The 12,944-nt window shown below is 51.9% G+C and overlaps 1 protein-coding gene across 3 annotated transcripts in view; it reads left to right on the top strand.

Annotated features, from left to right (window-relative positions):
- Positions 1-12,944, top strand: part of ZER1 (zyg-11 related cell cycle regulator) — a 30,144-nt gene that overhangs the window by 15,246 nt on the left and 1,954 nt on the right. For 2 of the 3 annotated variants that reach the window (XM_027556484.1, XM_027556485.1), the window contains exons 6-15: positions 171-285; positions 431-577; positions 918-1,091; positions 4,308-4,523; positions 5,444-5,485; positions 5,645-5,764; positions 6,637-6,752; positions 7,375-7,563; positions 8,608-8,705; positions 11,325-11,427. In XM_027556484.1, the coding sequence (XP_027412285.1) occupies positions 171-285; positions 431-577; positions 918-1,091; positions 4,308-4,523; positions 5,444-5,485; positions 5,645-5,764; positions 6,637-6,752; positions 7,375-7,563; positions 8,608-8,705; positions 11,325-11,427 (1,320 nt within the window). The remainder of the gene's footprint in view (positions 1-170; positions 286-430; positions 578-917; positions 1,092-4,307; positions 4,524-5,443; positions 5,486-5,644; positions 5,765-6,636; positions 6,753-7,374; positions 7,564-8,607; positions 8,706-11,324; positions 11,428-12,944) is intronic. The other variant, XM_027556486.1, reaches the window with a different exon arrangement.

Genomic DNA, 12,944 nt, shown 5'->3' with positions numbered 1-12,944 from the left:
CCAGGGAAGTCCCCTATGCCTTTAAAATGAAAAATAGACAAGGCTAGAGGGCCTAGCAGAGGGTCCCAAGGAAATGTGCTTCACCACCCCCAGGGAGAGGCTCTCCTTTGTGCTGAATCCAGGGCAGCCACAGGCCCCACACCACTGATGCCAGCACCCTCTCCCCTCAGCATCGAGCCTTCCAAGAGCAGCATCATGCCTTTCCGGGCCCTGAAGAGGCCACTGCAGTTCCTTGGGCTCTTCGAGACCTCCCTGTGCCGCCTGACGCACATTCCGGCGTACAAAGTGAGAGGGGGGCACAGGGAGGGGAGGACCAGGGCGCCCCAGGACAAGGGAGGGGGTGTCTGTCCTGGGATTAGAGATAGAATTAGGATCAGAAATCCTGCCCCTCAGCCACTTCCGGGATGTTTTGAGCATCCTCCATCTCCAGGTGAGTGGTGACAAAAACGAGGAGCAGGTGCTGAACGCCATCGAGGCCTACACGGAGCACCGGCCGGAGATCACCTCACGGGCCATCAACCTGCTTTTCGACATCGCACGCATCGAACGCTGCAACCAACTTCTGCGGGCCCTGAAGGTCAGCACCAACCCTGGAGGGCCTTCCAAGGGTCTCCAGTTCATTCTCCCCCATCTCCTCAACCATCCCCCTCCTCCTTCCCAGGATACTGGCCATCCTACCCCCCGAAGCCCAACCCCATCTCTCAGCACCTCCCTTGGCCCAGCCTTGACCCTGTCCCAGGACCATGGCCGACCCCAGTTTCTGTCCCCCAACCCCAACTCCTGCCCTCAGGGAGCAGGATCGGGCTGAGCCCTGCCCCAGAGGACCTGTCCAAGCCCCCGCACCCCACCCCAGGCCTGTCCTTGCATACATGCGGCAGGCCTGGCCAACCCCCGGCCCGTGCCCTGTCTTGGTACAGCTGGTCATCACGGCCCTCAAGTGCCACAAGTATGACAAGAACATCCAGGTGACCGGCAGCGCCGCCCTTTTCTACCTGACCAATTCCGAGTACCGCTCAGAGCAGAGCGTCAGGCTGCGCCGGCAGGTCATCCAGGTGGTGCTGAACGGCATGGAGTCCTACCAGGAGGTGACGGTGAGCCCCTGCCCGCTGCCCGCTCTGGCCCCTCGCCCTGTGTCCCGGCCTTGCCAACAGGCTCGCCGATCCCTGGGATGCCATGCTTGCTCTCCCCCTTTCTCTCCTGGCTCTGTCCCGCCCCCCTCCCAACCCCCCTTTCCCGGGGCATCACTCCCAGACTCTGGGACCGGGCATTCAGGGCCCCCTGAGCTGGCCCCACCCGAGTCTGTCTCCCACCCCGCCCTCCCCCAGGGCCCCAGGCCTTTGCTCCTGCTTGTTCCTCCGCCCTTCTTCCCAGTAATGCTCTGCTGGGTGGGTGTTTTTTTTTTTTTTTTTCAATAGCTGCTTTTGTTTTAAAAGTAATCAAGTTTTTACTGGAGAAAAATTACAATTATGGGTATAAAGGAGGGGGGAAAAAGCCATAATTTCAGCACACAGAGATAGCCACCGTTAACATCCTTCTGGCTTTTAGTCTATGCGTAATTATTGAGTAAACAGGACCACCCTGTTTGTCTTATAACATGGGTTTTCATTTCAGCAGCATCTTGTGAATATGAATATCTCCCATATCAACAAACACTTTACAACAAAATTTGAAAAGTCATGTTTCTTTTCTTGATGACAAAAAGTGAGCTCCCTGATGCTTGGAAAACAAATTTAAGTAACAGAAAATGTCTCAGACTAACTAGAAAGTGAAAGTGCCAATCCTAGCGCTCCTCCCCCAGGGCAGCTGGTTTTAATAGTTCAGCTTCCCAACTGTTGATGTCAGCACCTGTGCAGCGCCTCCCCCAGGGAGAGGCTGCCCTGGTGCTGACTCTGCTGGGGACTTGGAGGCCGTGGCCAAGCTCCATCCCCATGGAGTAGTGGGAGAGGCTCCCCTGACTTCGTGGGCTGCACTGACTGAGTCAGCCCCACAGTTGAACATTTTAGGTTGCTGTTAACGTTTTGTTATTTCTTTTTTTTTAAATTCGAACATGCCAGCTCTTAGTTGTGATTAAGTGGGATCTCATTTGCTGTATGTGGGATTTAGTTCCCTGACCAGGGATTGAACCCAGGTCCCCTGCATTGGGAACTCAGAATCTTACCCACTGGACCAGCAGGGAAGTCCCCATGTTTTGCACTTTCAAATTAGGCTTTGCTGAATACATGTAAGCCATGCTTGTTATGAGACTTGTCTAAAAGGAGAATGGCTGGAGCAGTGGGCCTGTGTATTTGTAAAGCATTTGGTATATACTCTTGCATCGTCCTCCAGAAAGGCTCTGGTGGGGATGCAGCCTCTGCAGGAATGAGGAGGCCCCCTTTCCCACTGACTCCCAACTCCAGACTTTTTCCTTTGTTGAGATAGAATTTATCATCAGGTAAAAGGGTTGTTTCTTTCCCCCTTGGCCGTGCTATGCAGCATGTGGAATCTCAGTTCCTCAACCAGGGACTGAGCCTGTGTCCTCTGCCTTGGAAGCACAGATTAACCACTGGGTCACCGGGGAGGTCCCGGGGTGCTAGTTGAAGATTTTCAAATTAATAAACTCATTCAAAGAAATAGAAATTAACAAAAACCACTATTGGCTGGGGAGATTGATGATACCCATTGACGAAGGCCAGGGGAAGAACACATTCCCGATTTCCACAGGTGAGGTATGAATCGGACAGCCTCTTCATGGGGCAGCTGGCAGAACCTGGCAAAACTGTAAGCGCACTTACCTTTTGGCCTAGGTATTCCACAGTTCAGAGATATTCATAAAGGAAAGATATATACACAGTCACCCTTTTTGATACATAGAAGTCAGAGGAAACCAAAAGCTTTCAACGATAGGGGCCTGGCCCTGCAAAGTAGTGTTAGATCCACTCACATTATGGGATGTGATGGTCAATCTGTACATCCTAACATGGAAACAGGGATGACCCTGTGGGTGGACAAGTGAAGAGACCTTCTGGACCAACGTGGATAAAACCCCTTTCACCCTTCCCCTCCCCATATTTCTATTTCCATGGGAGAGGAATCTTGATGGTTGTGCACCAAACTTTTGGTGCACAAAGGGATTACTTCTGAAGAATAAAGTGAGGGACTTTCACTTTCTGCTTGGATAATGTTATTTGAATGTTTCACATTGAGTAAGTATTGCTTCTATAATTTAAAATAATTTTTTCCCCAAAAATGTGTGTATATCATGGGGGGAAGGACAGAGTTAACAAGGGTTCGGCAGTGTTAGTCGCTCAGTCATGTCCGACTCTTTGCAACGCAGTGGACTATAGCCCACCAGGCTCCTCTGTCCATGGAATTCTCCAGGCAAGAATACTGGAGTGGATCGCCATTCCCTTCTCCAGGGGGTCTTCCCGACCCAGGGATCAAACCCGGGTTGGTAATATTCTCTAATTTACATAAGTAATGAAGTGTGGTGAACTTCCAGTATTTAATGAGAAAGGATGGTGGGAAGTTAAATTATGAGAAAAATGTGCTGAGAATACTATGAAAATAAAAAAAATAACCCACAGATAACACAAAAAGAAATCAAGGAGGTGAAGCAACCGGAACTTTCCTGTGCTGCTGGTGGGAGTGTAAACTGGTACAGCCACTGTGAGAACATTCTGGAGTTAACCTGGTGAAGCTGAAGACATGCACACCTTGTTGCCCAGAAGCTCCACCCCACTTGTGGGTGGCCCTGGAGGAGCCCATACACGTGGCTGCCATGAAGTAGCCAAACACCGAAGTCTACCCAAATGTCCACCAGCAGTGGGCTGGATGAATCAATTGGGATTCTACACTGCAAATGAAAAAAAGAGAAATGCATTTCACCTACTAACGACAACGTGGTTGATCTCAGAAAGCTGCAGTGGGACAAGAAGCTACAAGTTGCTAGAGAATCTTTCGTATGCAACGGCCGGGATAGGGCCATCTCGCAGGGAGGGCTTATGATTAGGAAGGGACATACGGGGACTTCTGGCTGCTGGCAGTGTCCTTTTTCCTGACCCAGATGGTGGTTCCATGGTTGCTGAAAATTTCACTTGCTTAATTATTTGCAAAACTATTCCTTGGTATTTTACACCCACCACTCTGTATATTATAGTTCACTTTTTTCTTTAATGTTAAATAAATGGCCTCTTAGTCTCTCTCCTCTTCCAGAAAGCCTTCCTGGACTGCCACAGCTCTGGACGATCCCACACTTCTAGAGAGACTCTCGGGTCCAGCTTCCAGGGCCACCCCTGACTGTGCTCCACTTGTCTCCTGGCCTCACCCAGGTCCAGCGGAACTGCTGCCTGACGCTCTGCAACTTCAGCATCCCGGAGGAGCTGGAGTTCCAGTACCGTCGCGTCAACGAGCTCCTGCTCAGCATCCTCAACCCCACGCGGCAGGACGAGTCGATCCAGCGCATCGCCGTGCACCTGTGCAACGCCCTGGTCTGCCAGGTGGACAACGACCACAAGGAGGCCGTGGGCAAGATGGGCTTTGTTGTGGTGCGTGTAGCGGGGGAACTACCCTTCCCTCCTCCCCTCCCTCTCTCTTCCAGAGCCCCGCTGCTGAAAGGGTGGATTTGGGATTCACATCCTAGCAGTGAACATTGCTTCTGACCCTAGATTTCCTCCACCTAGAACTCTCTGTCATTCTCTCCCAGCCTCTCCACTGTCCCGGGAGGTCCCACTGTACTCCTGCCTGCTCAGACCAGGTGCCCCTGTTAAGTCTTCCCAGATGAGATTAAAGAAGTATCTGAGGGACTAGCTGTTTAACATCAGCCTCCTCCCTGGGTGTGAGCTCCATGGGGAAAGACACCATGCAACATCCTTCCATCATCCTGACCCAGCACTTCCTAGCACAGGGCCCAGCACGCAATGGGGGAGATAATCAATATTTGCTGGAGAAGGGAAGGGAAGAATGAGGGAGGCACCTCCAGTCTCCTTTCAATCATCACTGGGGAAGCTGAAGTCCACAGGGTGGGAGGTGCCCGAAGCGGGGCGGGTCAAGATGGAGCCAGGCCTCCTAATGCTAAGCACCAGGTCTGTGGGTTGCACTTCTTCGAACAGCCTCCCAAATAGAGAGGCAGGTTTTTGTTTTTTTTTTTAATATTTATGTATTTGGCTGTGTTGGTTCCTAGCTGCGGCAGGCTCAGTAGTTGTGGTGCTCGGGCTTAGTTGCCCTGCAGCATATGGGATCTTAGTTCCTCAACCAGGGATCGAACCCACGTCTCCTGCTTTGGAAGGCGGATTCCCAACCACTGGGCCACCAGGGTAGTGCCTAGAGAGGCAGATGTGGTCTCGTCAGGAGGTACTAACAGGAATGGAGTAACTGACTCTTTCCTCCATCTTGGCTCTGGGAGGACACAGTAGCTCTTGAAGCCCTGGTCCCCCCGCCCCCCTCAAGTTCTGTTCTCTGCCCACAGACCATGCTGAAGCTGATTCAGAAGAAGCTGCTGGACAAGATAGTAAGTCGAATCTTCGTGGAGCCACCCGCCCCCTCCCCTCGGCTGAGAGGGGACTGGTTTGCCCTGGGGGTGTGTGCCTGTGTCCAGGGAACACTCCCCTCACCGGGTGCCTGTGGGCCCGTCCCGGCACACCTGTGCTGAGCCCTCTCCCCTCTTCAGTGCGATCAGGTGATGGAGTTCTCCTGGAGCGCCCTGTGGAACATCACAGACGAGACGCCCGACAACTGCGAGATGTTCCTCAACTTCAACGGCATGAAGCTGTTCCTGGACTGCCTGAAGGTAACGCCTCTCCAGCAGCAGCCGGACCCCACTCGGCCTCTCCTCTGTCCCCAGGTCCCCCAGCTACCCTCTCCCCGTGGTTCCAATGGAAGGGCAGTGGGGGCCCACTCAGACCCACCAGCCCAGGATGTGCTGTGGAGGTCTTCCCTGACCCAGACGGCCTGGCTGGGCCTCTCTTAGAGCCCTCCCTCCAAGGGAATTCCCAGGTGGCGCTGGTGGTAAAGAACCTGCCTGCCAACGTAGGAGACATAAATGAGTTCGATCCCTGGGTTGGGAAGATCCACTAGAGGAGGAAATGGCAACCCATTCCAGTATGGCCTGGAGAATTCCACGGACAGAGGAGCCTGGTGGGCTACAGTCCATGGGGTTGCAGAGTCGGACACAACTGAAGTGACTTAACAGACAACACACACTCCAAGGAAAAACCCAAACCGCTCTCTCAGTGTGGTCACTCCAACTGCCCAGGTCTGACCGGAGTCCACTGGGGTGTCAGCTGGACAGAATTCTGTCCAGTAGGATGACTTCTTCATCCTAAAACTCATTATTTTCTTGCTCTAGTTTCCAAAAGGATTCCCTGAAGCTTAATATTTTGAGTTTTGATAAATAGAATCATGTTTGTCCCATTCATAATTTTATAGGTCAGCTCTGCACTCAGGCTTTGAGTCTGTGGCATGGAGCCCCACCATGTCAATCCCTTGTAGTGTATACGTAGCACTGTCCTAGGTGTACTACGAGGTAGGAGGGCAGCATATTGCACCCTCTCTTTGTCCAGCAGAAATGGCTGGATGGGTGCTCATAAAGCTTCCAGGTCACCAGCATCAGACACAAATCAGGTACTCACTGCTCTGACCCAATGGCTCTTATCTTGCCAGGAGTTCCCGGAGAAGCAGGAGCTGCATCGGAATATGCTGGGACTCTTGGGGAATGTGGCAGAGGTGAAGGAGCTACGGCCCCAGCTAATGACTTCCCAGTTCATCAGCGTCTTCAGGTTGGTACTTTGCTCCTTTCCCTTTTCGCCTTGGCTGCCAGGATGCTCAGAGCTCTAATCAGTGCTCAATTGTAGCAACTGCTATCAGTTTAGGTTTCTGTTAAGAATGTCACCTTCACTGTATGGTGTGGTTTCTTATCCCTTGAACCCGCCATAAATGGTCCCCTTGTAGCGATATCTTAAATGACCTCAGATTCCCTTTAGAAGTCATTTGGGGGAGGCTTCCCTAGGGGTCCAGTGGTTAGAACTCTACACTTCCAACGCAGGGTGTGTGGGTTTGATCCCTGTTTCAGGGAATTAAGATACTGCATGCCACACAGCATGGCCAAAAAAAAATTTTTTTTAATGAAAAAGAAGTCATGGGAAATTCCCTGGCAGTTGAGTGGTTAAGACTCAGCACTTTCACTGTCAAGGGCCTGGGTTCAAGCCCTGGAAGGGAATCTAAGATCCCACAAGGTGTGCAGCACAGCCAAAAAAAAAAAAAAATGCTATCTTGGTGTGGATAATAAGTGATAAAGAAACCAATAGTCTCTCTGGCATCTAATCTATGAGTTGGAGTCAGCAGCCTGTATCTGAAGTGGGCCTTGGGGATCAGGACTCCATTTTTCTCCATTCTTGGTAGCAACCTGCTGGAGAGCAAGGCAGATGGAATTGAGGTTTCCTACAACGCCTGCGGCGTCCTCTCCCACATCATGTTTGATGGGCCCGAAGCCTGGGGCATCTGTGAACCCCAGCGGGAGGAGGTGGAGGAGCGCATGTGGGCAGCCATCCAGAGCTGGGACATCAACTCACGGAGAAACATCAATTACAGGTGCGGGGGCTGTGGACGTGGGGTCAGTGCTGGGACAGGCCGCTCCTTCCTAAGGAGGCGTGGTTGGCACCACTTGCCCTTCTAGTCCTGAGTTGGGTCTTTATAACTGAGGTGTGGTCCATGGAAAGCCCACATGTGGTCCATGAGGTGTGTGCGTAAAGGCGCATACCTCACCTCTTCAGCTTGGTGCCTTTTCCCTCACATCAGCACCTGTGTACGCTAAGCCTGCCATTCACAGGTGTTCAATCCATGTTCAGTTGTGAGAGAGGAAAAAAAAAAGGAGAAAATACATAAACAACAGGAAACAAACAGAAACCATTCATTCCTGAAAAGAGCATCCCCCTAACATTCTGGCGTCTCTCCTTCCAGCAGTTTTCTGTGTACAGATTTAACTACCTCCGTCCAGCTGGCATCAAGTCTTATTATCACGTGACTGAATTTCCAGTCGCAGCTATGGGTCTCCTTCCCTACTGTATAACTGAGTCACTTCTATATGCGCCCGGACCATGGCATAGTGATTAACACTGAAGCTGAAAACCCATATCGGGAGGAACAGGCTCGTGCTCGTGGCTTTGCCCACGCTCCAATTACTGTCTGTTCAGAGGAGAGAGGAAGTAGAATCACTTCCCCTTCCCCCTGGGGAGGGGGTTGATGGAGGTCGAACGTACATCTTGCAAGCTTTTGAACCATGATTGCAGATGGCATGTAGAAGGCCATGATGGGAAGTGCAGTCACAATCTCTTCTCTTCCCAGTGTCCTCCACCCCGACGGCCCAGGTTGGGGCTCTCCTCCCTGCCCCTGCCGCCATCTCTGCACCACCTGATCTGTGTTCCTCCTCCCTCCCTCATGCTCATGACCTCTGTCACAAGGGAGCTCTCCTTATGGAGCCTGAAGTGGGCTGAAGGACCATATGCCTGTCTCCAACTGTGTCCCCTCCATCCTGCTGGCCTGCTCATTATGAGACCCTCCTCCAGCAAGGAGGAGCCCCCAGTGCACCCTGCCAATGCCCAGCATCAAAAGTGACCTTGATTTTTCTTCCTGCAGGTCATTTGAGCCAATTCTCCGCCTTCTTCCCCAGGGCATCTCGCCTGTCAGCCAGCACTGGGCCACCTGGGCCCTCTACAACCTGGTGTCTGTCTACCGTGAGTACCCGCCCGGCCCTTGGCTCCCTCATCCACGATGATCCGGGTGGGAGCGCTGTGAGAGCCGGCGTCAGTGTCTGCGCACCCCCGTCACCTCTTTCTGGCATCAGTGGGACACCCAGCAGCATGGCTCGCTCTTGCCTCATCGGCAGAAGCAGGCCTGGCAGGCCCATCCAGAGACCCCACACACGCAGCTTTCTTACTATTTCCTGCTTCAGATGAGTGAATAGTCAGAAATCTCCATGCTGCAACTTCCCTGGTGGTCCATTGGTTAAGACTCCATGCCTCCACTGCAGGGGGCACAGGTTCAATCCCTGGTCAGGAAACAGATCTTGCCTGCTGCACCACGCAACCAAAAAAATAGAAAATAAAAATCTCTGTGCCTTCTGTAAGGCAGGGTAAGACCAACCCAAACCAGAACTAACCCCTGAGGAAACAGACATCCGAGAGGACAGGAGAGAACTTGAGAACAACTCTCACTTGTTTTCTCCAAGAGTGCCCCGCCCTCCCTGAGAAGAGCCTGGACCGAGTCCTGTGCTCAGTGCCTTTCAGGGAGAGGAGAAGGAGAGAATGGCACTAAGAGACTCTGATGGCAGGCCAGGCTTCCCCTAGTGCTCTGCTTTGCTAGCTCTGTGATCTTGGGCAGGTAGTTTAATCTCTCTGGGCCTTGATTTTCTCCTCTGTAAAATGGAGATGATAATGCCTATTTCATAAGGTTGATGGGAAAAGAGAACCAGTGGAAAGTGTTGAGCCCTGGTGCCTGGATACCACTCAGTCCTGTTAACTGGCAGGCAGAGGGGATGAGAGTGCAGGCCCTTCGCAGAATTAGGTGGAAATTGAAGGGGGTAGACTTGAAACTTTGATGTGTTCAGACCAACTTGTTTTGTTCCTGCATATATGTGTTTATCCATGGATAGCTTGTTTGGAGTGAACATTTGGGAGACCTTTTATATAAAGGTGTAAAGAGAAGGGTTAAGCAGAGACATTACTTTGCCAACAAAGGTCCGTCTAGTCAAGGCTATGGTTTTTCCTGTGGTCACGTATGGATGTGAGAGTTGGACTGTGAAGAAGGCTGAATGCCGAAGAATGGATGCTTTTGAAGTGTGGTGTTGGAGAAGACTCTTGAGAGTCCCTTGGACTGCAAGGAGATCCAACCAGTCCATTCTGAAGGAGATCAGCCCTGGGATTTCTTTGGAAGGAATGATGCTAAAGCTGAAACTCCAGTATTTTGGCCACCTCATGGGAAGAGTTGACTCACTGGAAAAGACTCTGATGCTGGGAGGGATTGGGGGCAGGAGGAGAAGGGGACGACAGAGGATGAGATGGCTGGATGGCATCACTGACTCGATGGACGTGAGTCTGGGTGAACTCTGGGAGTTGGTGATGGACAGAGAGGCCTGGTGTGCTGTGATTCATGGGGTCACAAAGAGTCAGACACGACTGAGCGACTGAACTGAACTGAACTGAAAGAGAAGAGTTGGCTTGCAAGGCATGGAACAAGGACTTTTTTAAAGCAAAAGCAGATACGTTGTTATTCTGAAGATTCCAAAAGCATTTATGACAGCAGCAGTCACATACCTTACCAGGTGACAGGCAGCTGGATGGATGCTCATGGGAGAGATGAGCAAACAGCTTTCCATTTTAATAAACATTTATAAACAAACCAGAAAAAAAAAAGGCAGGCCCTGGGGGAAGACTGCCTGTGCTACTTTGAGCAGGTTTCTCAACCTCTCTGGGCCTCATTTTCCCCATATTTAAAATGGGCTAATAATAGTATTTACCTCATAGGATTGCTGTGAAATAAGACATGTAAAATGCCGAGAAGAGCACTTGGCACATACCAGCTCAGCCAATTTTTTTTATTATTCCTTGAGGTTAGTCTTACTAAAAAGTAGCACCTTACCTCAAAAAGGCAGCGTGGCAGGTGGGAAGAGCTCTGAGCCAGGACTCTCTCAGACAGGCCTCTCGAGTGACTTCAAGTGGGCTACTTCATTTCCCTGCACCTCAGCTCTTTCATCATTAAATGGAGATGATAAAAAATAGTTCCAGTATATCATAGTATACTGTACAGCTGCTAGAAGCCACTGAAATGCCCATGTTCTCCCTGAAGTGTCTATACAGCCCTGGATCCCGAGCCCTAGAATGTTCTTTGTGGGAGTGAACCATGAAGCTCTGTGGTGGGCAGGCCTGGTAGTTTCCGCCCCGGGTCCCAGAATCCCCTGGAGATATTTTGTTAAAAGTGCACATAAATACAGGTTCCTGAATCTGTTGAATCAAGACACCCCGGGGGCAGTGCTTAGGAAGTCCCTGTTTTTACAAACACTTCTCAGAGAATAGAAGGGGCTGGAGTGGGTGACATTTGGGGGGAAATGCCACCACTAAGCGAAGGGAAGAGCCTTTCCCAAGGGATTCACCCCTCACTTCCCCCAGGTGGCCTCAGGAACTTGGCCTTGGGGCCGGGCCAACATGGCTCCTGCAGCCGCGCCCTCACTCAGGCCCACATCTTCATCTCCCGTCCTAGGGGGGCCGTCCTCAGAGCAGGGGAGGGTTTCGGGGCCACAGGCTAATAGAAGTCCCACCCTGATCACGTGCTGTCTGCCCTCACCGCCCCCCCCACAGCGGACAAGTACTGCCCTCTGCTGATCAAAGAAGGTGGGATGCCCCTCCTGAGGGACATGATCAAGATGGCGACCGCGCGACAGGAGACCAAGGAAATGGCCCGGTGAGAGACTGGCAGTGTTTCTGCCTGGAGCCTAGACTTGGGGGAGCCAAGGGCACACAGCTGGGCCCTCTCGTGGTTGGGAATGGCTAACATTCCCAGGGGCGACTCAGAGCTGAGAGTGGAGGCAGACAGCATACTGATGTCCAGCTGGGGCCTCCCTGAGTGTCGTAATGGCCACCACGTGGCCAGAAACTAGATGATCATGCTCTGAACAGCATCGTTGCCCGCATTTGTAAGTTTTGTTTTCCTTTATTCCCAACAAATCCCGTCCTCTCATCCCTGGGCATTAGCAAGTCAGGTCAGAATTTGTCCTTATTTTTGGCCAAAGACATTCCAACTAAAGAAAGGACACAGTGTGGTAAAACGTGTTCTAAGGCTGGGCAGAATGCACAAGTCTCTGAACGTGCAGGTCCTGGACACAGGCCTTCCACTGCACCGTGGCTTTCACTTCCGGGTCTAAGCTATCATCTACTGGAGTCTCACAGCCATCAGTGCACGAGAAAGACCCTTAGGGGCGCTGCGTATCGCGATCATCAGTGACAACCGTGCTTCCTCCAGGATCCCTTCTAGAAGGGGACGTAGTTAAGTTTACCCTGGTTCTAAAGACAGTGTAGAATAGAAAGTGTCATGGTGGGGTGGGGGGGCGGCGCCTGGAGTTCAGAGTCTCCCCAGAGAAGGACTCACTGGCTGTTTCTGCAGTTATTTTTGGCAAAAGGCACTGCTTAAACATTTAATTGACAGATTTGTCTGAGTTTGTGAATGGTAAAAATGAGTGGTTCTCCAACTTAATCTCCCCAAAGGATCACCTAAAAAGATTGTTAAAAATGTACAGGGCCTACCCCAGATTTTCTTTTCCAGCGTGTCTGGGCAGTGGGCCTGGGAATATGCATTGTCAACAGAGCTTCTAGGAGATTTGAGAAGCACTGGCTAAGACTGACCCGTAACCTACCCCACCCACTTTGAAATCTTTGTAGGACCTGAGCTGTGTACCTGAGCTGACCAGCCTGAGGGCAGGGTGCTTAGGAGAAGTCCACAAGTCCTGTCCCACCCCAGGCGTCCCTTAACTCCTAAAAGGCAGTGTGGCGCCTCTTTGGCACAAAGAGGCTGCAGTGAACACCACTCCCCCCACCAAGCCAGAGGCTTAGTGTGAGTGGGAAGGCTGTCCAGGGTTCAGGATGACACCTGACAGCAGTTCCCAAGGGCCAGATAGAGTGGGAGAGACACTGGAGGTCTGAGGATGAGGGGTGGTTCCCAGCACTGCACTGGGACCTGCCCCTGCAGGGTGTGGAGCCCCTGTACTTGGGCAAGGACAGCTGCCCTCGCCCTACCCAGACCTGCCCAGATCCTGCTGGGTCAGGATCTCTGGGTGAACCTCATGTGCAGCCAGTTTGGGGACCACCAGTAGACTCGGGGGAAGAAAAAGGCCTGGGTGGGCAGGGAAAAAGTGAAGGACGATGTTGCTGAAAAAGATCAGAAGGTTTTGGGGGTCAGGCCTGAGCTGATTCAGGGAAGCCCCT

Source organism: Bos indicus x Bos taurus, chromosome 11 (assembly GCF_003369695.1).
Source record: "Bos indicus x Bos taurus breed Angus x Brahman F1 hybrid chromosome 11, Bos_hybrid_MaternalHap_v2.0, whole genome shotgun sequence".
NCBI classification, from domain to species: Eukaryota; Metazoa; Chordata; class Mammalia; order Artiodactyla; family Bovidae; genus Bos; species Bos indicus x Bos taurus.
Note: the sequence above shows the minus strand (reverse complement) of the source record. Positions and strands in the feature narration are given on the sequence as shown.